At 35.6% G+C, this 27,848-nt stretch overlaps 1 protein-coding gene across 1 annotated transcript in view; it reads left to right on the plus strand.

Moving 5' to 3' along the window:
- LOC138712998 (glutamate receptor ionotropic, NMDA 2B-like) overlaps positions 1 to 27,848 on the plus strand; it is a 584,228-nt gene that overhangs the window by 523,765 nt on the left and 32,615 nt on the right. Inside the window, exons 12-13 of the mRNA XM_069844679.1 lie at positions 3,616 to 3,852; positions 24,828 to 24,988. Coding sequence (XP_069700780.1) covers positions 3,616 to 3,852; positions 24,828 to 24,988 — 398 coding nt within the window. The remainder of the gene's footprint in view (positions 1 to 3,615; positions 3,853 to 24,827; positions 24,989 to 27,848) is intronic.

Raw genomic sequence — 27,848 nt, forward strand, 5'->3', positions numbered from 1 at the left:
ATATGCAATTCTATGAAGTTCCGCTGTCTATATAAGACAAATTCCGTCGTATTCCACTACGCAACTAAAGAGTGAGAATAACTAAAAACCTTTTACTGATAGATTTAATCCCTAAAGTTTGTAATACCGCCAATGAAGAAAGACGGTGATGATTGAACATGAATAATCGCAACTGTTGTATGTGTTGTATAGCTTCTTGTTGGGTAAATTACGTCACGTCATAAAATGACGTATAGTATTATAACAAATGTCTGATATATGTGAAAAATGTCACAAATTGAAAGTTTAATCAATCGCCGTCACCTTCATCTCCATCATCGTCACATCATTAAGTTTGTCGTTGCAATAGTCCTCTTCATTTCAGTCTTTTTCTTCTTCTTTCCTTTTTTCTTTCCTTCATAATTCCTTTCTTTCCTTCCGTCTTGCTTTCCTTCTTTCCCTCTTTCTTTTTTCTTTCCTTCTTAATTCCTTTCTTTCTTTTCTTCTTAATTCTTTTCTTTCTTTCTTCTTTTTCCGTCTTGCTTTCCCTCTTTCCTTCTTTCTTACTTTTTTCTTCCCTTCTTAATTCCTTTCTTTCTTTCCTTCTTTCTTTCCTTCTTTCTTTCCTTGTTTCCTTTTCCCTTTCTTTCCCTCTTTTTCTTCTTTCCTTCCTTCTCTTTTCTTCTTAATTCGTTTCTTACCTTTCTTCTTTCCTGTTTTCTTTCCTTCTTATTTCCTTTCTTTCCTTCTTACTTCCTTGCTTTCCTTCCTTCATTCTTTCGTTCTTTCTTTCGCTCGTTCTTTCCTTGCTTTCTTTCTTTCCTTCTTTCCTTCCTTCTTTCTTTCTTTCTTTCTTTCTTTCCTTTGTCCTTTCTTTCTTTCTTTCTATCTTTCTTTCTTTTCTTCTTTTCTCCACTTGTCATTTCCTTCTTTCGTTAGTTCCTTCTTTTTTCGTTCGTCTCTTCTTTCATTTTTTCTTCTTCCTTTCTTTCTTTCTGCTTTCTTTCTTTCTTTCATTGCTTTTCGAATGCTAATTTTGGAGGTGTGTCCACTTCTCCCTTGTTAGTCGCCGAGTTGTAAAGCCCAAGCATAGGGGAGGAGTTTCCTAAACTTTACTTTTATAAGTTGTGTATATAAACTTGCAACATTTTATGTGACCTAAATAAGTTAGAACGCATCATCTACAGCGAAATGTTGCATGCACTAACTTTCCTTAAGGGATTACTGACCACGATGCTATGATGTGGGTAAAATGCACAAAGTTTCAGTCTCGTCTGCAGGACACTTACGGCTGGAATTCCTACCATTAATCTACTCGTCCGGAGCTACAGAACTTTACCGACCCTGACGCAGCACTAGATAAATACTTCAAGAATTATTCTGTAAAGGACCAGGGTTTTATCCTGTGTTTTTTTTACTTGGTTATTAAAAGACGCTGTATCAACTACTAAGTTATTTAGCGTCAATGAAATTTGTGATAGCTGATAGCATTTGGTGAGATGAGGCCATTACCTGACATTCGCCTTAGGGTTGGGGAAAACCTCGAAAAAACCCCAACCAGGTAATTAGCCCAATCGGGAATCGAATCCACGCTCGAGTGCAACTCTGGATTGGAAGGCAAGCGCCTTAGCAGAATAAGCTACGCCGGTGGCTTCACCCTGTGGTGAAAAAAGTTTAAATTGCATGGTTTTCTTGATTTATTTTCGTTTACAATCAAATTCAGTCCGTTTTGATGGCAAACTTCTATGTTCGAGGTACAAAAGAAAAAAAATTGTAACGTTTTGACATGAAAGGTTTACTCTGACGCTCTATGTACTATGACAATGACACTGAAAGAAGAGGAAATCGGAAGAAAATAATTACCAGGTACGCGATCGCGCGTCCTTGCAAGGGAAAGTGAAAGCAAGCTTCTAAGTGAGCTCCAAACCTGTTGGTCCTTGTTCCATTCCGTGATATAATGGAAACATAAGTGTAAGATGAACTTGGCTTTGGCGGTGCTGCTTTTCTCCCTCGACTTGACGACTGGGCAGTGGTTGTTGTTGGATTCGGCGGTAATAGCTATCCATGCTGTAAATTTTATTAATATAATTATTGTAATGTTATTATTATGTATTATATGATCCGTTCAAAGCAAAAGTGGTGTAAGTCAAAATTGGGTAATGAGGTTTAAAGTAAAAATTCTGTAAAATACAGCGCAAAGTAGCAATTAATATGTCCTTCTTGCTATCCACTAACTTCTAATAATTTAAATAAACTGAATATTAATTGCTACTTTGCGCTGTAGTTTGCAGAATGTTTGCTTTAACCCTCATTACCCATTTTTGACTTACACCACTTCTGCTCTCAACAGCTCATATATCACTGCCATCGAGTGTATACCCAATTGTAGTGTTAATGCATACATACATACATACATACGTACATACGTACATACATACATACATACATACATACATACATACATACATACATACATACATACATACATACATACATACATACATACAGAACATGGGGAAATTGTGTTTGATTTAATTGATAATATTTTTTGTAAATGTAATATTTGTTCCCAGTTAATTAATATGAAACATAAGTAATCCTGTAAACGTAAATTCTATTATGAATTCTTTCATACGGAGTGGACTGTACAAACAGCCGCTACCGTAACTAGGCGTGCGTGCACATAAGCATTTTGTAAACACAGAGCTCTACGTACGATGCAGCGTAGCCTATAACCGAAACTTTTTTTCAGCGTATCATATATATTATATCATACCATATCATATCATAAAACATATCACCTATCATATTATCATATATCATATAACAATATCATACACTATATCATATCATATATAATATGTTATGTTATGTTTTATTTAACGACGCTCGCAACTGCAGAGGTTATATGAGAGTCGCCGGATGTGCCGGAATTTTGTCCCGCAGGAGTTCTTTTACATGCCAGTAAATCATATATAATATACCATATCTCACCTATCATACACATATATCTTATAGCATACTGTCATACTTCAGCGAAATATCATTCATTCCCTTATAAACGTTCAGCTGCAATTAATAAAACTCATCTCCCTCAGTCGAATTTCAATCACATGCTGATAGATCACCCACTAACAATGCTGCTAAGTTTTGATGATATAATCACCCCTGCGGTTACTGAGTAGACAGATCTTCAGCCTGTCACGCAGACGTTCCGGGTTGCTGTTCCGGTCAGGCCTAAAATTTTTGGAACAAAAAATCCATATGACGTTTGTGGTGGACAAGGTCGCAGTTGGGGTTTTCTAGGGTTCTCCCTTTTCCCCATATTAGACATCTACATCATTCCGTCAACATTTTTCTCTATTTCGTCAAAATTCCATAACATTTCCCTAACGCCGGCTGGCGATGCACGGAGGGGGCTGGCCTAGGGACGAGTAGGGTTGTTTGCACGAAACTTGAGTACACAGCGAACTTTAGTGTAGCCAGCCGGTGTGGGTTTGGGAATGAGCCTAGTTTGAGGATTAGCGCAGTAGATCTTGCTGGGTCGTAGTGCCCCCTCCCGAAATTCCATTCCTATTTCTTATTTATAGCTGGATATCAACATTTACGGAACAAAGCTTGTGTTGTTCTGTGCAGATGACGGCGCCTAGGGAGCACAGGTTCTCGCTGTGCAGGACGCTGTGGCTGGTGTGGGCAGTGCTCTTCCAGGCGGCGGTCAACGTGGACTGTCCTCGAGGGTACACCGCTCGCTGCATGGCCAACGTGTGGGCCATGTTCGCCCTCATCTTCCTCGCCATTTACACAGCCAACCTGGCAGCCTTCATGATAACAAGAGAAGAGTTCCACGACCTCACAGGAATAAACGATACCAGGGTAAACGAACACTCGAGCCAGTATAAAGATAACAGCGGAGTGCAGACTTATTGTGAGCATGCACTCGAGGTAAAACCACAGTCTTCTATATAGTACAGTCACGAAGCTTGGGATGATTTTTTGCATTTCTCGCGATAGTTGCTAGCCGCTTGGAGCCCTGTGAGTACTAGGAACAATAGACTGTGTCACTGCCATTGTGATCTAATACAGGCCGTAAGGCAGACCATGTGACTCGCTTAACCCGATCACGAAGGGCGGCGTTTCAACCATATAAATTAATTGGAATGCATAAAGAGTAACATATATTTCTCTAAAATGTAATGTAATTGCATTAATAAAATTTAAAACAATGATTAGGAGATACTTCAGACATAATTCCTTGCGAGTTAAGGTGCAATATTATTTTTGGTGTGAAAATTACGTTGTTCGTATGTGTAATACCTGCCTTTATTACGAGTAAATATTGCGAAATTCTTGTACATTCATTTATGCACGATTCAATAATTTTCAGTTGCACCGCATGAATATTTAGATATGTTGAAATTATACGTTATGTTTACTGTACCAGTTTCCCCTTTCTGTCTAATTTTAGTAGTCTCCAATGCCCTGCCACTACATATGTATGTTATGTCATATGGAAATTATAGGTTATGTTTACTATATTTAACTTATATTCCTATATTCGCAATTATACATTATAATTAAACATAATGTCATGTATGACACCCGTCACATTCTATTTGTCTGTATTTTAATACTATAATTGAGAACTGAATTATTGTATTTTTCTATTACCTAAGACACGAAGTAACACAATCGTACGTATACTAATTTCATAGGAGTGGTATGGTAAATTTTCTGTCTACAATTAAGGAAAGTAAATGTGCTAAATTAAAACCACAATATAAATTCGTTTTTATTGAACCTCAAAATAGCTTCCATTCTAAACTTAAAATGTTCATGCGAACACATTATGTTAACACGTAAAATTCTCTTCACATTAAAATAACACAGTTTTGTAATTATTTCTGCAACATATTATGCAACAAGAAGTAAACGGAACTTATGGACACATTACACTAAATAAAACTTACCAATGATACGCAATAAAGTTATAATATAATATTTCACTGAGCTACATACATTGAAATAGAAAACCCGAAACATTACGGCCTGGTCTAGATCGAAAAGGCATTGACTGTGCCGTATTTCGCTTTGTTGTGAAAAGTTGTGTAAACTGTGAAATGTTCGTTATCGGTTGTAATAACTGTAAATGGCTAAAATACAATAATCTGAATAATAATATGGGACAAGGAGACGTTTGTGATACTATAAATATTGCAAGAAAAAGAGGTCAGAGTTATTCTTCATCCGAAAGATCCAGGAAGGTGAGTTTATAAAATATAATATATGCTTTATGAAAATAATATATAAACCTTATGTATTTAATATTTCAATATTTGAAGGAAGGTGTTAATTTCTTCAAAAGAATACGATATCGAAAGTACAATACATTTTATTATCTGCTGGGGAAAGGGTCTGTGATGAGGCGATAGTAGCGATAATGGTGGTTAGCAACTATCTATGGATCCATATTTCAACTGTCTATGTATGCATATTTAATAAGTATTGAGCTTCGTGAATGTATATACTAGACTGTGGTGAAACTGGAATTTCGTGCTGCACATAAATGGCCTCTTTATAAAATTCAATCTCGTTTTGTCCAAAATTGCATGAATTAATCATTTTTTTAATTTAAATTGTATATTGTTAACTGGAGATCTATCAATTTTTCGAGCATGTCAAGGTAAACAGATCCTCTTTGTATTAATCCAATGAAGAAGAAAGTGCCATAAGTTTCATTCCAAGCCATACATTGGTCTTAAACGAATAACTCTCCCATAACAAGAAACGTTGTTGTTTTCAGTAGCTCACATGCAACAATTATGACGATTTAATTATCCACAAATCGATGGCCCAGAACCAGACTGTTCAAAGTCCATTTTACTATTTTTTTTCAGGAGAGCTATTTTAAGCACCTGACATTCAAAGCTTCATGAAAAAATTTATATTTACAATTTTGTTCGACTTATATATATATATATATATATATATATATATATATATATGAGGCGTTCAGAGCTAAAGTGGATCAAGTCCATGAGACGTAGTTCTGAGATAATAGGACTTAAAGTTAACTTGCTCTAGTGGATTATCTAATTTCACTAGCAATAATTTTATTGCTCCATTCTCAAATTCTAGATTTATAAAATATAAACAATTGTGATGTTAATTGATGCAATGCTTTGGTAAATTCACCCACTATGGCTCAGAACATCGTGAACAAATAATCTGAGCCAAAAGTGACTGGTGTTACCTACCGGCGAATGCTTGGAATTAAGACTTGATCCATTACTGCTCGGAAAAGATCCAACTTCAGATAATCAGAAAATGAATGAAACTCAATTTATAAAAATTTGTGACTTGATCCACTTCGGATCTGAACGACGCATATGCAGAGAAGAACTGGAACACAACGAAACACATATTTCTTTCTTATAAAAAGTCGTACTCAGAATAATCTGGTTCTCAGCCATCGAAATGTGAAAAGTTGTCCCATCACTGAATTTTTTCTTTCTATACATCATGATTACATAACTTATAATACTGAGTCACTTCGGAATGTGTATTATATGACTTTCTTGTGTTAAATTCTATCGTACCTAGTTTACATGTTTCGATCTATTATGGGTCATTCTCAGAACTGGTCGTTGTTGATCTTGGCGATTCTTGTTTTGTTTTCTGTGAGGATGTGTTTGTGTGGTGTAATGTGGAGTCAAAGAGTGGGTGTCTTCTGAAATTGAGTTGTGTGTTGAGAATTTCATTGGGGTGTGTTTTTGTGTGTCTGTATATTTCATGTTGTTCTAGTGTGTTTAGTTTCTGGCTTTTTGGTTGGATTTGTAGTACTTCCATGTCTGTGTTGATGTCTCTGTAGGTGTGGTTAGCATTTGTGATGTGTTCTGCATATGTGGATATGTTTTGTAATTTTGTTATGGCTGTGATGTGTTCTTTGTAACGTGTTTGAAATGATCTGCCTGTCTGTCCTATGTAGAAGTTGTTGCAGGTGTTACATTTGAGTCTGTATACGCCTGTGTGGTTATATTTGTTTGTTTGTGTTGTTTGTGTGTTGAGATGTTTTTGTAGAGTGTTGTTTGTTCTGTATGCGATGTTGTAATTTAATTTCTAGGATGAGGTTGCAATCTTGTGTGTGTTTTTTAGTGTGATGTATTTTTTGTGTTCTTGTGCTTGTGTTGTATTCTTATGTTTTTTGTGATTATGTTTTATCTTACGTATTATGTTGTCTATTATGTTAGGGTTGTATCCGTTTTCTTGTGCTATGTATTTGATTGTGTTTACGTAGCTCTTCGTTGTAATCATTTTGGTTCATTGGTATGTTGAGTAGGTTGTGTACTATTGTTCGGAATGCAGCTTGTTTGTGTTGTGTTTTTATTTCTGATTACGAAAAATACTCTTTGGGCATTGCTATTTCTCTTTTATCATGTCCATTTCAAGCTTACATCAATTTTAAGCCTATTTCTGCAAAATAGTTAGGCTTAGTGACTTTATTAACAAACTGTATTATCGATTTAATATTTGTGACGAATTCTCCACATATTTACCAATAAAGTCAGTATGATGGACGTTAGAAACAAGAACATCATATTTAATTCACAGGTATAGGAAATAACGAAAAATCATGACTGACAGACAGCCGTTTCGAGCCTGACTGGCTTATATTGGGAAGCCAGAGGGAAAATGATATCAGTGAACTAATCCCCAGAGCCATTGCTTCATACCTTTCTCTCTTCTTACTATCCTTTTTATCGTTTTCTTCTTACTTTGTTTCATATTTTCTATCTTTCTACTTTTCTTCAAATCTCGCTTCTTCCTGCTCTTTTTCATCCTTTTCTTTCTTACTCTTTTTCCTCGTTAATTTCTTCTTACTGCTCTTAATATTTTCTTTTTGCTTCCCTTCGTCATGCTTTTCTTCTTCTGCTGTTCTTCCTCACTTTCGTCTTCTCCTTGCTCTTCAAATTTTTCTTTTTCAGTTGGTTTTCGTCCTTCTTTTGTATCTATTTTTCAGTCCTTCGTGTTATTCTTCATCCTTCTCCTTCTCTCCTCTCCATCTTCCCGTATTACAGTAGAACCCCGATTATCCGTCACCCTATTAACTGATTGGCGGATTATCCGATTGTCTTTCTCTAGCTCCTTTTTTATTTATTGCAGAGAACAAATGAAGTGCTGTATGTTATGTTAGTACATATTTGTTCTGCAGAGGGTTATTAATTATTACAAGCCTTTAGCCTTACACAGTATGCAGTAAGAATGCTTTCGTTACAGACAACAGGAACAGTTACTTGTGAGAGAGAGTGTTTTTTCCCTAACTTGTAAAACAGTCACTACATGCTTTCAAGGAAATTACCCCAAGAACTGTCAACCCACGTACCATTCAGACCTTATTCTTACTATTTGAGGAAGAACCTGCGACTCATTTCGTACCAGAATACGAGATTGGCGTTACAACTGTGCGCTATTTATTTTTAAAAAAGTACAAGAATAAAATACTGTACAAAGTACGAGTACGTAAATCTACAACACGAGACTTTTACTTTTCCTAACTTTCTGCAAACAACCATCACCCTTGGTCCTTAAAACCCGTCGTTGACAACGGTACTTAAATCACTGAAGTTTTGATTCATTACCTAGCATGTTGAACGTAACACCACTGAGGAATTACGAAATTGTACAGGGACATCATTTTATTTTTACTTCAATTTTTATTGTACCTGAGTTTTTTTAATGTACTTCACTCTCACCCCTTCTACTAATGAAGTACCAACTGTCCTCCACATAGAACCAAGGCCGCATATAGTAAGCAGTGCTGAGTTCGTGAGTAGAGTACGTTCCAGAAATATGTTCGCATTTTCCAGTGACGAAAAAGCTTTCAATATTCAACCATACGAGTATTTTCACACAGGTACTGTCCGTTTGCCTACGTCGCATCCCGGTTTCCCCCACCTGCTTCTGCTCGCCTCTCTGTAAAAGCTGGGCTGTCTTAGCTCTTTTCTGAAAACATTAATTTCTGTTAGGAATTGGACGTTTACGTAATATTATACAACTGTTTAAAATAACTTAAATAAAAGGGCCTTGTTAAGTAATTAACTGTCACGTGATTTCCCCCCTTTCTGGTGCATAACCACTTGGACGGACAGTAGGTAGCATGTCTGAGTAATTTTATCTGTGCGTGTCGGGCAGTAGTCTTCTTCTTCTTCTTCTTCTTCTTCTTCACTTCAAGGATTAGGTTCATGTTGAACCTGTTCCGGCGCCCATTTCGCTCTTGGTCTTCCTACATCTCGTCTTCCTTTTGGTTTATATCCCATTGCTAAAGCTGGCAGTCTGTAGTTCGGCATCCTTTGTAGATGTTCACACCACCTTCTGTTATTTCTCTTTAATTTCTCCAGCAATGGTTCCACCTCTAATTTCTTCCGTATATCTATGTTCTTCTTTTTATCTTGTATTGTACATCCTAGTGTACTTCTCATAAATTTCATTTCTGCTACCTGGACTTTTGATTTATCTTTTTCTGTCACTATTCTGGCTTCACTTCCATAAGTTAGCATAGGTACTGCGATTGTATTGAAAAATTTTATCCGTGTATCTTTTCTTGTTTTGTTTTTTAAATATCTATGGATTGTTCCACAGACATTTCGAAAGTTATTAAGTTTTTTATCCAGGTCTATATCCCTTTCATATGAAATGTAGCATCCTAGGTACTTAAAATATTTAACCTGTTCTATAATTATTTCATCGATTACTATTTTTGTCCTTATTGGGTATTTTCCTTTAAATGCCATTGTTTTGGTTTTTTGAGCTGCAATTTTAAAATTATATTATTTTGTTATTTTATTTAAAACATAAATTGATTTCTGTAATTTATCCTCACTGTCTTGGATAATTACTTTATCATCAGCATATAAAAGGGAGTTCAAGAAAGTGTTGTTCTTTAAATATATTCCTGGATTAACATAAGATTTCCATGTTCTAAACATGTCGTCAATGTAAATATTAAAAAGTGTCGGCGAGATACTACAGCCCTGTCTTACTCCTTTATTAGTGGGAATCGCTTCTGTCAAGTTTCCTCCTATCACTAAGCATACGCTGGTTTCTTTATAGAGAGATATAATTGCTTCCACAAGGTGTTTCGGGTATCCCCTTCTTATAAGTATATTCCATAGTAGTTCTCTATCTATATTATCGAAGGCCTTTTCCAGATCTATGAAGGCTAAATGTGTTTCACAATTAAACTCTCTTCTTTCTTCTATTATTCTTTTGAGTGTGAAAACTGCACCCATGCAAGATCTTCCTTTCCTGAATCCTACTTGTTCTTCTGATATCAAGTGGTCGGCTATTTTCTTTAGTCTTTCATTTAGCATTCTTGCATATATCTTGTAAGTGGTATCTAGCAGGCTTATCCCTCTGTAATTATTCGGATTTGTTCTGTCGCCTTTCTTGTAAAGTGAGATGACTTTCGCCTGGTACCATTCTTTTGGGATTTGTCCGAGCTTCCAACACATGTTGTACAGATGAAGAAGGCGGAGATGAAATAATATTCCTGCATATTTTAGTAATTCTGTATTTATACCATTAAGACCAGTTGCTTTCCGATTTTTTGATCGTTTTAAAGCTTCCAATAATTCTTCTATGGTGAGACTGTCCACTTCTTTGCAAGCGTAGTTATCTGTTGCTCCTGATTCTTCCTCGTTATACCACAATTTTTTGTAGTGTTCTATCCAAGATTGTTTATCAATAGCATTTATTTGTATATTTTCTCTTTCATTCTTATTGAGTGTTTTTATTACTTTGTAGGCTAATGACTGCCTACCATGCAAATCAATGCATCCAATAAACCTTTCCCAAGACTCTGTGTGTGCTTTCTTTATAATTGTCTTTGCTGCATTCCTGGCTATTTTATATTCTTCCCGATTGTCTTCTGTGGGACTGTTTAAATATGTTTCATACTTTTTCTGTTTATCTTTTATACAACTTCCTATTTCTTCTCTCCAAATCTTTAATCCTTTTCTCTTTCTATACTTTTTCCTGTGTCCCAAAGATTCACTTGCTGCCTTTGTTATTATTTTCTTTATGTTTTGCCACTCTTCTTCTATGTTATCACTTGTGGTATGATCTTGGAGATATGTGTTAATTCTATTTTGATATAGATTTCTTATGCTTTCAGTTTCTAAAAGATATACTTTATATACTTCTTCGTTCTTATTCCTTGCTTGTGTTATTCTTTCTTTCTTCCATCTTGTTAGAAGTTTTATGCGGGAAATAACCAGGAAGTGATCTGATCCTATATCGCTACCTCTTTTAACCGTTGTATCTTCTATATGTTTTGCTATTTTTTTGTTTCCAATCACATAATCAATTACAGATCTACAGCCTCTGGCTGCCCAAGTAAATTTATGTATATCTTTCTTTTTCTTGAATGTGTTGGAAATATTTAATTCATTAAAAGCTGCAAACTCTATCAGCTTTTCTCCATTAGAGTTTTTTACTCCTTCTCCACATGTTCCCATTACATTCGGTATACCTATATTTCCTACTCTTGAATTCATGTCTCCCTTTAGCAAAACTTCATATCTTGAATTATATTTATCCAATATTATTTGAAGATTTTTATAAAATTCATCTGTTTCCTCCTTTTTTCCTTCTTCTGGAGCATAAGCACCTATTACTACAAGGTAGCCTCTATCATGTTTTAATTTTATTGTAATAATTCTTTCGTTGATGTATTGACATTCTTTTATTCTCGATTCCCATTTTTTATCCACTAATATTGAAACTCCCTTTGCTGCTCTATAGTCTTGATTCACACCACTATAAAACATGGAATAATTTCCTATATATTTTGATCCTTTTAATTTCTTCTTCGTTTCTGTCAGCACAGCTACATTTATATGTTTATCTTCTAAGATTTTGGTCAGTTCAGATTCTTTATTTGCTATTTGAGATAATCCAATATCCATTTGCATTTTCCAGGTTTCTTTGCTATGGTCGTCATATTTTGATTCAATCCATTTCCGAGGCTAATATGGGCACTACAAGTAGCTTCATTTTTACGTGGGTGGGTTACTGGCCCTCTCCGCACAACCTCCATCCGGAGGGGGGGATATTATTTTGGACTTTCCTTGTCCTAGGGAGATTGCCTTCTCTACGGCTTTGAAGTCCCCCTCTCCATATCCCTCTTTAGGGTTCATTTCCTAACCCAAGGTGAGAGATTGAGCCTACCATTGTCTGCTCCTCCGCCAAATGCCGTTGGCAGACAATGAGGGACCACTTATCCCGGCGGTCGTCGGGCAGTAGTGAAGATTGAATTTACAGTACGTAAGGTACTCTTTTATAGAGTAGGTACAGAATTATTTCAACATGAGTTACTAGTACGAAGGACGAAACTGGAATTAGATGCAATATTCTATAGTGCGATAATACGCACAAAAGAACTGAAGTCTGTATCGAAATGAACGGCCACCATTTTCAAAAATATGTTTAAATATTCATATTATCATTATTTTTCAATTTAACTTCTTTCTCTATATTGTACGCTAATGTGCTTTAGACAGTATAATATACACTGCATAACGAATACGTTCGCATCGATAATTCAGTTCGTGAGTGAAAACACTTATTCTTAATACAGTACTGTATTTTGATTAAACAATAACCTAATGAAAATTATAGAACTCAAAATCGCGATATTTCCTAGTTTACGTAAATGGATGAACTACTTTTCTTCCCTCCTATACCTGGTAGAGTGTTTTGTTTGTTTTTTACGCCAGTATCAACGAACTACACTCGTGGAAGGGCGTAGCAAACTGTGTTTCCGGTTCTCTAAAGATATAGCAAGGTTAATATTAAAACTATTAGTAAAAACAAAATGATGTCCTCTGTAGTTTATGAAAATCTTTTATTTACGGATTATCCGATTTTTAGATTAACAGTTCAGTCCATCCCCATCATTACCACGGATAATAGAGGTTCTACTGTACTAATTTTCACCATTTCCTTATTTCTGCCCTTTTTCTTTTTCCTGCTCTTTATCTCTTCTTGCAGCCTCTTCTCTTTACTTCTTTACTCCCGCATAAGTTTTGTCGCATTCAGCGAGAGATATTTAGTTAAGGTTATGCATCATATGAGTATCTAACACCCGAGAAATAGGAGATTTCGTGATCGTCTGGTGTCTTTCATCTCACGGCAATAGGGAAATACAGACCGATTATTTAGTCCTGACAGCTCAGCGACGCGAAAGAGGGGAAGTAATAGGTGGAGTGGGGAGAGTCCCAGAGTAGAGATAGGGCGAGCGGTCGGTAAAAGCAAGCGAGCGAATAACCCAAACACCCCTTGGCGTAACTAAATGGACTCGCCTGTCCCACGCGTACATCTCCGGCGACTGTCAGGACTAAATAATCGTACTGTACCTCATAGCATAGTTCAGCACGCATAATTTATAGTATAGTTCGTATAACAATGTTGATTCATCTTATCTAATACAGATACTGAAGTAAAATCGAATCGACATCCTACATCAGGCATGTCAAGAACACGGGCAAGGTCACGAAATTTTGTCTATCATAGTGTACTTTGCGAGCGCTCTGGTTTGAGTGAGAGTAAGAGAAGCCCTCAGTCAGGGGTGTACGAAGTACAAGGAATAAGTTACTACAATTAATACTAGAGTATACATAGTCCTACTAGAATCATTTATTTAGGAAATGTTTGGACAATCATGTTAAATAATATTTCTTTGGAGGTATATTGACTATAATTCTCAATCAAAATTGTTTTACATTATAACACAAACAATAAGAAATAGTATGTGAATGACGATACCCACCCATGAATAAATGCGAAGTAGGCTATATCGTAACACCTTTTCAAAATTTTTATATATTGACGATTTTGTTTTCAAAATAAAACTAAAATAATTCAAATCTTTTTTCTTTTATACACATATGCAAACATCCGTGTTTATCGTTATTCGTGAAAGTTTCAATCTTCTACATTTTTGTGATGTTCTCTATAAATAATTCTTCCAATATCAGTTTTGCTGGAAATTGTCCTCACAATGGATTATGTGAGAATCTGTCAAACGTGGTCTTCGTCTAGTTTTGTTGAGATTCATTTGTGAAACAAAGATCTTAGAATTCTTAAAAACACAGCGATATAACTTCTAGTTAGGTGTAGTAAAATTTTCGACTAATAGTATCAAATGTTATATATTTTGCAATCGTTACTGAAAGAGGTCTTGTTGAATTTATAGCCGTATTGCTGAAATACGGAGCAGACGCTAATAAATCATGTGAAGAGGAAAAGTAATAGTACGTGTAATAGGAGGAATATTTGAAAGAATGAAGTGAAGAGGAGGAATAAGGCTAAAGTAAGGCAGAAATCTTAAGATGGATCATGACTTAACAATTATAAAATACACAAAATCGTTAAAACATATGTTTTGCACCCTTGAAAGTTTATCACGTTAGTTATTAAAGCATAAAATTTCTAATCTATATTATGTCACTGTTGGGATAAAACTCTAGATCATACCTGCACAAACAGCGCTCAACGAGAGCGCGCGCTAATTGGGAGCGGGAGAGCCGTGTTTCCCGCTCGCCGAAACGGAGAGCAAGATACGTTAGAATGACAGACTTGCTATAGGTAGAGGAGAGGGAAACGACCACTCAGTTATCTAGTGGAGTGCAGTGTGTAGGCTTATTCTCAGTAACTGTTTCACTTTGCTTACCTACTGCTACAGTACAGTATGGAGGAATCTAAAAGACGGAACATAACATTTAACGATTTACAGCTCGAACTTACTGATCTTCAATGTGACCTAAGGGCTAAAGATCGTTTGAATAATACTACTAGCCTGGTTGAGTTTTACAAGACTAAACATTAGCAATAATATCCACGACTACACAGGCTAGCTTTGAAAATGATTGCTATGTTTGGCTCAACATTTATATTTGTGAGCAACTGTTTTCTATAATCAACTTTAATAAAGGCAGACATCGAACATCTGTAACTGATGTTTCATTACGATCAGTAGGCTACTGTTCCTTTCAGCTGCCAACAGCATAAAACCTTGTTTTTATGTACTGTTAAATAAAAATATAACAAAATATTGTACATTTAAGTAACTATAGAATTTCTAATATTTCTGTAAAATAAATATTTCTTTATTAATTAATAATATTTCAAGATAGTTTCGCAAACACTGAACGGGAATTCATTTCATAAACACTCGTACTAGTATTTCCTTTTGTGTATATTTTGTACGATATCACCCCTTCTTTCAGTCCACCCTTATATAGCCAATATCTGCATTCCGCTCATGAGCTGTGAGCCGGTTCGGAGAGCGCAAACCTTGTGCAGGCCTGCTCTAGATCATATATACCCCAGATAGGTCAGCCTTAGAGGCTTTGACGTCAACAACTTTTGTCAGGTTTACTACACTGTCATCTAGTTGTTACATAAGGAGTTACGACATAATTCCCATTTGAATTGCATTAGCGACTGTACTGCCATCTCGTGTTCGTTTACGGCGGACGGTTGGCGATCCTGGCGGTTGTTCTCTTCAAAGTGCAAACGATTATAAACATAGCGATTATCTATCTGTTACATATATGAGCTAGGATAAAACCAAACAAATGCAAGAATCTGCCTCAATTAAATACATTTTACAAGCCTCTATATAGCTTTTCCCTATACTGAACACAACAACATATCATAACTTCTAATAATAAACATTTTACTTTGAGTGACAATATTTAATATATCCAATCCCAAAACTGTCTACATCCATTCTTAACAATTTTCAGGAAACGCCAAAAACTGATAACTTTTTTCCTAATTGTTTGCAGTGTTCGTCATATTTGAAGCTTATTTATGGAAGGAAAGAGGGAATTTAGGCACAACATTCATTAGAAAATTGCTAGAGACATTTAGGTAGAGGACGAAACCGCCATTATCTCAATTTATTTTAAAAACGGATTTAGACAATTTTGGAATTGGATGCTTCATTATTATATATCTTATACGGAAGAAATGGAAGGAATATAAACCGACATAACAGTCGTTGCAAACGTTGTTACTCGTAATAATATATATTTTCTGAGAAGATTTCAAAGCAGCTTTCATAAATATCTTGCTAACCATCGTTGAAGCGGAAACAAGGATGAAGAAGAGAGCCTCCTGAAAGCCAAAAGGTACCTAGTCCTTTTTCAAAGAGTTGCGATCGCTCTCGATATTGGACGCCTTCCTACAAACTGCTGTCCACATTTCACATCCCTGCAGACATATCGACTTGCACTTAAAGCAACGAATTGAGTTCGGCACATACGCACGTACAGGGAATGTTGCAAAACGTCTAATATTATAATCTTTAATAATTAGTTAAATATTTCAATTAGAAAAAAACATATATATACTAAACTAGGACATTCAATAAGTAATGGCAACAATACTGTAAATCAGCGCTCCTAGCGGTGAGCATCGGAATCTTTTAGTACGTAATAGAGGAGACATTGTTGCATAAATGTGGAATATTAAGTAACCATATTTTGTGAATACAGGAACTGTTTATGATTTGTATTAAGTAATACCGCCCTAAAAATGTTCAATATGTATGAACAAAGATACTTCATAAAAATCCAAGTTTCAAGATAAAAAATGCAACTCGGTGCTTTAGTGTATTAAAAGAAGCTCGTGGAAGATAAGTACTACCACAATTAACTATTACAAGATGGGTGGAATCAACACATTCACTTTCAATCAAAAGTTGACAACCAAAGAGATTGAGATCAATCAGTGAGAGATGTATCCAGATATGCTGCTGCAGATGAAGTCCGCCACCTCCCAAACATTTGGCAAAATATTTTTGAGATGGTACGGGACTATATTTGTAATATGTAATGCCAAAAGTAACCTAAATAAATTTAATGTCAAGCAGTAACTATGTTGCCATTACTTTTTGAGTTCCCTGGTATTAAATATGTAATCATTTTCATCCTATCATCTTCGACGTTAGGCCTTGATTGACGCAGACGTTTCGAAGAGTGGATCTCCCTTCGTCGTCAGATGAAAACCTACTGTGAGGATCATTACAAACAGCTAGCCTGTCTGACTGATGAGTCAAACGGATCAGTCAGACAGGCTAGCTGTCTGTAAGTTTTCACCTGACGACGAAGAGAGATCCACTCTTCGAAACGTTGTGCTACAATTTTGAAAATTAGCAATGGAAAAAGTCCAAACAGCTCAATCATTGAACGTTAAGTCTACATTAAATTTCTTACAGATAATGTGATTGCGGCTTGAAAGCTTGAATAACCAATCTTCATGCTAAGATTGAACAACAGCTACTGCTGATTCTAGAACTAGTAATGCGATTTGACTGTCAATCACTAATCTTCATAATTACACTGATATCCCTAATGTAATTTAATCTTATAATTAAGGATCGGATTCCTATGTAATTAAATATTACTTTTGCGTGTGGTAAAACACAATTAACAAAGTTAAAAATTTCGAACATGAAGTTTCAAGTTTAAAACCCGAATTTTATTTCACATAAAAACACATATTTTTACAAAAAAATTATGTAAATACATATTTTCAGGAAATCTATTATAAACACATAAATCTTGGAGTATTTTTACTTAAATGATTCTTTACAAGAACTTTTAAACATTTTAAAACTAAATCAATTATGTCATTCAGAAGTACGTTATCTTTTTTTAAGAATTCTTGGTTGCTTCGTGTTTCTATGGGCTGTGTGGTGTATCCGTGATCCATTTTTGTAATAGTTTCGCCTCAAGTTCTGAGAACTGCTAGGTAGCATATCAGTGTTATTATTAGAGAATAAATTAACATGGACAAGGAGGAGAGATCTTGCAACACATAATCAGGAATGTTTATTGTTGCTGAAGATGATTTCATTCCGAGCTTTGTTTGTGAAACACAACATTATTTAATTTAAACAAATCTCTCGCCTCTCGCTCATGTCCATTAAGTAAGGCAATACGTCTTGTTGTGATTCCCTGTTATCGGGCTTCGTCAATCGATATCCTTCAATATATACTGAAAGATGGTTGTTTAAAAAACGATTTGGCTTTCCTATTAGCAAATCTAAGCTTTTTGTGAGACACCATAAAAAACTCGAAACATCCAAAAATCTGTTGTCTGAAACAAGGAGGTGCGTGCCGTGAAAATTAAACTAAACTCGCTACCAGGTCCAGAAGTACAAGTACTAAGGGAAAAATTGCAGAATGTGTTTGGGAAAAACAGTGGATATAAAAAATGTGTAAAGTTGCTTAAGTATTGGATTGTGTGCCTGTAGGTGAAATTGACGGTGTATATGTTTGTGACGTTCCTCTCTTTAAATATGCACGTCTGACTCCTGTAATATGGAAAGATCGTTTTCACAGTATAAGTCCTTGTTCAGAGGTAATCGGCATGCATTTGTAAAGGAGAATTTGGAGATGACCTTTGTTGTTCACTGCAATTCTCGGCCAACTACTAGCACTCAAGTGTGGTGGGTGAGTACCTAGTAACATTTTTTTTCCCAAGCTAAGTAAGGTATTTTTGTCATATTTAAAATAAATATATATTTTTTTAATTTTATCAAATATTTTCGTACTTTTTAGTACATAAAAAATAAATATATTTAAATTTTTAGCACATAAAAATCCGCTCCCTACTTATAATGAACAAAAATCCTCTAATTGAGGTTTTGACTGATATGTAGGCCTACATCTATTATCAGGAAGTACGTATCACTTGACGATATATGTCAGAGGAAGAGTATTGTTTATATACATCTGAAGTCTGACTAGTGTAATGTGTGGCTAGTTGGCGATGTATGAAATGGAGGCAGAAAGGAACTGACCAAACTACCAATCTGCTCCATTATCTCCTAGCCTAGTTGCCTCATAAGTGATGTCTTCTTGGCATCACTTGTAAGGTTCAGACCTATCTTCGGACAACTGAATAAACAACAACAATGAACAAAAATGGATCAGCTTGCCATAAATAAACGTATAAGTATAAAAAAAAGAGTTAATTGTTTGCATCACTTCAGCAAAATAAATTATACACGCCATCGTGTTGTTTTTAGTAGGTACTGTAAAACAAACAATCGTATGTTTTTGTACTATTGCACTGGTGTACTTATTCACCGCTGTCACCTCTCTTGCGGGGAAAGAGGGGAAGAGTGCTTACACTGCGGGCCAAGTACTGTGGGGAGCTGGAGGTGCGGAGAAAGATGAATGGAGCACCGCTCTGTCTAGAACTGACCAGAGATAAAATAAGTTGTTATGAGTTTGGCCCTTATGACACTAAACAGATGGCATCACTGTCGCCATATGGTGTTTAATTATACTATGGCTGAAAATATCAACTAGTTTGAGACCAGCTCTGTGTCGGTGTGTTGTATAACTTTAAACTGTTAGTTTATATTTTAAAAGTTGATCGAATATTTTCACATTGGCTAGTTACTGTATTGTAGTTAGTAGTGTGTCATTATGTCGCTTTCTGCGAGCAAGAGTGGCGTTATGCTGGATGTTTCCTCTGTGTAGGATTGGCATTACTCCACTTTCTTACCAGAGCTGATCTCGTGAGCTCCCCACAGTATACACGACATAACTGCCTACATAAATGTGCTTTCCATATGTTCTCACTTGGTGAAGAGCCTGTAGACGTCGCCGTTTTATTTATGTTTACGGGAGAAGATGTCTAAATACGAAGTTGGGAGCGGAACTGACGGCACCAGAGTATAGGCACTCTTCTATACCACGAGCTTCTCCCTGGCAGAATGTCGATATCTTGAGTGCATATCATCTGACCACTTTTGAGTGTGGCGTAACCAGAAAATACCCAATTCACCAGGGATAAGCTGCAGGTCGACGTGTATTCCATCACTCTCAAGCCGCGGGACGGCTCGCCGCGCTGAATTTTGTAGTCTTGTGTGCATTTAGACTCCTGAGCTTCGAGCTAACCTGATTCGACGTGTATCCAAAAAGAAAACTCCAGCAGTACCTTCTCTTTATAATTTATTCACGGCAAAGTAAAAGCAACTTCCAGCAAAGTTTCGCAAACATCTCGAGAAACAAAGCAAACATATACAATTTACATAACTCAAGTACAACATGTGTGAGAAATATGTGCCTACAGCTGACGCACAAGTGGTTTCTGCGCTATCCATATTCATGGAAGGAAATTCTTATCATATGAAATATGAAAAGCCTGAAATCCCATGAGGGCAACGGCTTCCTACAGGATTGTAGGGTGAGCTGAAAGTCTACTACACTTGGGGAGCCAGTCCAAGAGAGCTTACACTATACTTACAAACTAAACACACAAACAAATTATATATGCTAAACAAAAAAAAAACTATACAGACTAAACACATAAATTATACAAGCTAAACACCCACATAAAACTATACAAACTGAACACATAAATTATAGTCTGAACACACAACTATCCACACTAAACACACAACAATTTTACAATTATACAGTCTTAACTCACACACAAACTAAACACACAAAAACCTATACAAATACCATAGTCCATGTTAAATTTCGTAACTTTAGAAATAATATGTTGCGGCAAGGTTAAATAGGCATATACGTAACGTAATTATGTTTAGCAATCCACAATATAAAATTAACAATAATAATAATAATAATAATAATAATAATAATAATGATGAAAATATAATAATAATAATAATAATAATAATAATAATAATAATAATAATAATAAATATCTGCGATCAGTCATTCAAAAAAATGGATCATCTGATTTGAATATAGAATGAAGAGTCATTGAAATAAATAAGCTAATTAGCATACTTAACCCAATCCTATGGAGTAGAAATATAAGGGATCTATTAATAAAATACTAAAATAATAATATATAACACAATAGTCAAAAGCATTTTATTGTATGGAGCCGAGGCTTGGACACAAACAAAAAAATATATACACAGTTTGATGATTACAGAAATGGATTTATCTAAAAAAGTTCGGTAAAAATTTCAAGAAGGGAAAAAAAAAAAAAGAAATACTACGATAACATAGGAAATGGATGTTACAAATGAAATTGTTAAAATGATAGAAAATGTACACTGATGTAGTTAGAAGTACAGACTATTGTGGTTAGAGTTGTGGGCTAAGATGATTATAGGTGAACACTGAGAGGTTTGCAGACTGGGTTGGTTAAAAGTGTGCTGACTGATGTGGCTAGATTAGAGATGCAGGCTGAGATGGTTAAAAGTGTGCTGACTAATGTGGCTAGATTAGTGGTGCAGGCTGAGATGGTTAAAAGTGTACTGACTGATGTGGGTAGATTAGAGGTGCAGGCTGAGATGGTTAAATGTGTGCTGACTAATGTGGCTAGATTAGAGGTGCAGGCTGAGATGGTTAAAAGTGTACTGACTGATGTGGCTAGATTAGAGGTGCAGGTGAGATGGTTAAAAGTGTACCGACTGATGTGGCTAGATTAGAAGTGCAGGATGAGATGGTTAAAAGTGTACTGACTAATGTGGCTAGATTAGAGGTGCAGTGCAGGCTGAAATGGTTAAAAGTGTGCTGACTAATGTGGCTAGATTAGAGATGCAGGCTGAGATGGTTAAAAGTGTGCTGACTGATGTGGCTAGATTAGAGGTGCAGGCTGAGATGGTTAAAAGTGCACTGACTGATGTGGCTAGATTAGAAGTGCAGGCTGAGATGGTTAAAAGTGTGCTGACTGATGTGGCTAGATTAGAGGTGGAGGCTGAGATGGTTAAAAGTGTACTGACTGATGTGGCTAGATTACAGGTGCAGGTGAGATGGTTAAAAGTGTACTGACTGATGTGGCTAGATTAGAGGTGCAGGCTGAGATGGTTAAAAGTGTACCGACTGATGTGGCTAGATTAGAGGTGAAGGCTGAGATGGTTAAAAGTGTGCTGACTAATGTAACTAGATTAGAGGTGCAGATGAGATTGTTAAAAGTATACTGACTGATGTGGCTAGATTAGAGGTGCAGGTGAGATGGTTACAAGTGTGCTGACTGATGTGGCTAGATTAGAGGTGCAGGCTGAGATGGTTAAAAGTGTGCTGACTGATGTGGTTAGATTAGAGGTGCAGGCTGAGATGGTTAAAAATGTGCTGGCTGATGTGACTAGATTAGAGGTGCGGACTGAGATTGTTAAAAGTGTGCTGACTGATGTGGTTAGATTAGACGTGCAGGCTGAGATGGTTAAAAGTGTGCTAACTGATGTGGCTAGATTAGAGGGTCTGGCTGAGATAGTTAAAAGTGTGCTGACTGATGTGGCTAGATTAGAGGTGCAGGCTCAGATGGTTAAAGGTGCAGGCTGAGATGGTTGAAAGTGTGCTGACTGATGTGGCTAGATTAGAGGTGCAGGCTGAGATGGTTGAAAGTGTGCTGACTGATGTGGCTAGATTAGAGGTGAAGGCTGAGATGGTTGAAAGTGTGCTGACTGATGTGGCTAGATTAGAGGTGCAGGCTGAGATGGTTGAAAGTGTGCTGACTGATGTAACTAGATTAGATGTATAGGTTGAGATGATTAAAGGTGCAGGCTGAAGTGGTTAGAGGTGCAAACTGATGTCGTTTAACGGTGCAGGCTACGATGGGTAAAGATGCAGATTAGGATGATCAGATTTGCAAATTATGATGATTGGAAAGTGGCTGATATGGTTAGGAATGGACAATGAGATGATTTTTGAAACTATGATTGCGATAGGGGCGATGGTTGAAGTGAGGATTGATATAGAATTTGAATTTTAATATGCGGAGGTAAAAGCGGAAGCGATAAAGAGTGGATGCGAATATTGCAGTTGAACATGTTGATTATGGATATTGACGAGATGGGATGGGATGGACGTGGCGATGAAAACTGAGACAACTGCTGAAGTCAAAATAACAGTTAGATAGAAATGCTGTTCACACTGACTTATAGATTAAGATATTGCACTTAAAATTACTTAGAAGTGAAATGGACTTGATGGTGGTGATAGTGGTTAGGCTATGACGATTATTACAATTGTTATTTAAATAGTTCTGTAGGTCGTAGAAGGAGCAAGTAGTTATTAATGTAAAGCAGCGGTGAACAAAGCGGGTGTCATGATTACATCACAGTCTAGTATATACAGTCACGAAGCTCAATACGTAGTAAATATGCATTCATAGATAGTTGCTAATCACTAGGATCGCTAATATCGTCTCGTTACAGACAATTCGAAATAGTACCGGCACAGACTATTGTTCCTAGCACCCTCACAACTCAAGCTTCGTGACTGTATATACTAGACCGTGATTACATCGTGTAATCACAGACATTCAAACGGGCACGAGGAGTTTCCTGTACATTGCTATGTGTTTCATTCACGTACTGAAGGCAAGCAGTGGCGGTATCATGTCGCTGTACAGACTCTGTCTCTACAAGCAGTAACACGTGGTTTCGTGAAGAATGAGAGGGAGAACTTTTTTGTTGTTCTGTCGGACAAAATGTAATATGTTTACTTTGCTCAACAGTTCAATTAGAAGTATATAGAAACATTAGTTACCACGCTGAATAATGTATTATTATTATTATTATTATTATTATTATTATTATTATTATTATTATTATTACTGACCACTAAGTATGTGTTTCTATAATTCTTCTGTACGTGCATGAATATTGATATTTTTAGATCTTCTCCCTAGAAGAATAAAATTTTTAGGTTTTATCTCAATTTTAATCTTCTTAATCTTTAGATGAAGGTAACTATTTATTAGTTATTCATTTAATTATAATATTGTAGAAAAACTGATTCAATATTATGTGCCAACGAACTGTTAAACGCCAGGAATTGACATGTCTTAAATCATAGCCAGGAAGAGAAAGATGACATAAATAAATGTAAGGAAGTCAGCTACCTAATGAGGTTTGAAATATCTCATGCTCTAAAGCCTTTTAATAGAATGTAATTTCTCAAAAGAGTAATTATTAAAATAGGTTAAATAACTTGTCCATAAGAAGTTTTTAATTCTGATATCTACGAATTTCTCGACCAAGTATCGAGAGAAGAATTTAGAAAATTTTTGAGGAAGTTTAAAAAGGAAGCAAGAAAAATCGTATATTATTCACTGGCCCTTGATGACAGCAGTGACATACTGTAACTGATACAACAAAGCTTGAGATTTTTATCCGCGGAATTGATCAAGATGTTAATACAGGAACCACCACTGGTTGTAATTTTCATGCCAAGTATCTTTCCTCTTTCTCCTTACTTCATAAGCTGTCTGTCGCATGTAATCACTGCAGCTCGAGTTTTGGTCACCGCTGATGTAAAGAGATGGTTGCCCTACACAGTTTGCAGTATCTCTATTTAGATAACGGAATTCGTTTTTTCAATAAAAAGTCAAAATAAAGTTATTATAACTATTCAGTCAAAATATATACCTAATTTATTTAAGTGACCCAAAAAGAAACAATTCCAATACCCTGCATCGTCAAAGAATGGAGATCATTACAAGAAACATGCAAACATATTTTACGTATCTACTAAAATTCCTACCAGTATTCCACATGTACATGATGCCAGGGCATCTGAAGCACAGTTCAATGATCTCACCTTTGTCTTTTGTAAATAGATTCAACCATACTGACAGGAAACATTTCAGTATAATTAAATTCAACATTTGTACTAGCCTATATCGCTGCATGTCTCCCTTGCCTTCCTCCTCTCCAACCGTAGACTCTGAACATAGTTCGCTGAAGCAGATATAAACAGTGGCTTACAAATTGAATAAAACTTTTAAGAGCTATGCAAATTAATTACAACTCAGCTGTATCACTTTGTTTGTATTAACAGTTGAGCAACCCTCACTCTCTGAAGCCGCCGTTTCGCTTCGGCACAATTCCTCACGGAAACACGGACGCAGTGCTCAGAAGAAACTTTCCAACCATGCATGCCTACATGAGGCCTTACAATAGATCTACCGTCATGCAAGGTGTTCAAGCGGTCAAAGAGGGGTAAGTACTCATTTGAAACAGTTCTCCGTTCCACCGATCCTTCATCATATAACGCAGATTTCCTGCACGGAAATGTCATATGTACTTGGGTACATCGCAATAATATCAAACTATGTTTCAAGTTGACTTTAAATTAATTAACAGCTTGAATTCAAATTTCAAGTGAAGTTGAACCTCTTTATACTTTTTACTTGACTTAAGGCAACTTAAGGGAAGACTCCACTGAAAATCATGAAAATTTTTCCATTTTTTTTTTTTTTTTTTTTTTAGCTATTTCACTTATTCAGAATTTATATTTTCATACCCCAAATGAATTCAGCTCAATTCTGATTAAAAATACTCGTATGTTTACACTTTTTAAATTAAGGCTGGAAGGGGGCGTGGAATTTAAAGAGCTGTCAAAATTGTTTTTCATCGAAGAATTCTTTTTTAAAATTTCTGATTACAAATCTAGTAACTTTTTGTTGGCTCCCTGAAGTTACTAGATGAATGTAGCGGAGGAGAATATTAATTTACATAAATATTCATTTTATTTTCAAATCTATTTTTCTGTGTTCATTTTTGTTGATTCAACACCAACTTTTAATGCCAAATATTAATCAATCTGGATAAAATTTTTACTGCAAGTATTTATGAGGTAGCTGCATGTTTCTGTGCATTTATTTTGTGAGAAATACTGCTAGTTTATTTTATTAATATTTTTCTTAATGCTGCTAGTTTATTTTATTAATATTTTTCTTAAGAATGCATAGAAACATGCAGCTACCTCATAAATACTTGCAGTAAAAATTTCATCCAAATTGATTAATATTTGGCATAAGAAAGTTGGTGGTGAATCAACAAAAATGAACACAGAAAAATAGATTTGAAAATAAAATGAATATTTGTGTAAATTAATATTCTCCTCCGCTACATTCATCTAGTAACTTCAGGGAGCCAACAAAAAGTTACTAGATTTGTAATCAGAAATTTAAAAAAAACAATTCTTCGATGAAAAACAATTTTCACAGCTCTTTAAATTCCACGCCCCCTTCCAGCCTTAATTTAAAAAGTGTAAACATACGAGTATTTGTAATCAGAATTGGGCTGAATCTATTTGGAGTATGAAAATATAAATTCTGAATAAATGAAATAGCTAAAAAAAATTTGGAAAAATTTTCATGATTTTCAGTGGAGTCTTCCCTTAAGCACACTTGAAACAACTTGGAAAAGTGTGAACGTCACTTGATAACTTGAATGCAAGGAGAAAAGCTCGGGAATTTTAAATAACAGCTGTTTTAAAAGCGTTAAATTACAGCTGATTGTTTTTTTTTTTTGTTCTACCGGGAACGTAAAAATAATAGGAAACAATCATTGTTGCCATATTTAGAGATAATTTTGAATCAGTCTCGACGACAAATTTTGTAAACTACGATTAGCAACTTTTCTGCTGATTTTTATATTCTTCCACTTTTTCCTTTCTTTTAAGTTAAAACATTCAACTGAAGTCATGCACTTCTTAGTTTTAGAAGAGGCATGGGTGCATGACTGAGTAGTCTAATGATTCATACGTGAAAGCCCTGAGCTCATATATTTGTGATCAGTGATCAGGGGTGAAAGATGCTGATTCAATGATTCTCACGGGTTAGGTCTCTCTCTCAATGCTACTACTCCAACTCCGATAAACGGTGGCAACTTTGATTGGCACGTGACAAGTCGCGAGCTCCAGCTAATTCTTGGTTCTTCCCCGCAACGCAGAGATTTTCCACTTCGAACTGACCCGAGGCAATTGAGTTTTGGAATTTTGTGCAGACAGTTCGTGTGAAGCAAATTAGACTGTAGTTTTTGCTGGTTTTAATATATTTTAATATTAGCCGTATCCGTGCGCTCCGCTGCACTTGTTAGAAATAAATATAAAGTAATTACATAATTAAAATAGGACATCTGCCCCAGGGAACATTCGTGTTTGATAGAAGGATAAATAGTTTAATATGTTACTTAATTTAAATAGTATTTAAGTAATTGAAATGCGATCATTTTGGTCCAGAGACCACTCATTTGGTGCAATGATAATTCCTTTAACATATTTCTTATTTGTTATTGCATGCAAATAATTAAAATATGATCATTTGGTTCAGAGAACATCCGTTTTTGATGCAACGATAATCCGTTTAACATTTTTATAAATCAGTCTTGAATGCATCTTTAATAAATCACTCCAAATTAATAGGCTGGATTGTGTACGAAGATAATTTTTCTGTGCGTAAAGATCTATTTTCATCTTACCTCATTCCTTATATGTAGTATTACATCCATCTAGAGAAACTACAAATTTCAAATAGTTAAGGAATTATCCAAATTAGCTTCTGAGATTACTTCATACAAACAGACAAATTTAACACTCTCTGTATATTAATATTGATAAACGTCAAGGCCGCTTTAAATAGACGGAGTCATATGTTTTAATTTCATTACAGCCATCGATGTCGTTCCTGCAATAACTCCTTTGTGACATATCGATTTTCAGATTTTTGCTCTATTAAATAACTTAAATAGTTATACAGCAAATAATACAATCTCCTATATGTAATTATATTTCTTTCTTTCGAAAATGTAAGAATTCACGATCTCCTATGTAGCACTGCCATAGAATGAATCTGTTTTTCCTTCCTACTGAAAAATTTTATATTTTGCACATAGGAATTACGGAACAACGACGCTATAATCTGAGGCGGCGTTGAAAATGTATTGTATTGTTATTTTAAAACTCTTGTATATCCTTAAATATCAGTCCTATCAAAATTGTGCTTGAAATAAAACTTATCGGAAATAATGGTTAAAGAAACTTTTGTTATGTAACATTTATCACAAAAATCAATAA

Source organism: Periplaneta americana, chromosome 14 (assembly GCF_040183065.1).
Source record: "Periplaneta americana isolate PAMFEO1 chromosome 14, P.americana_PAMFEO1_priV1, whole genome shotgun sequence".
NCBI lineage: Eukaryota > Metazoa > Arthropoda > Insecta > Blattodea > Blattidae > Periplaneta > Periplaneta americana.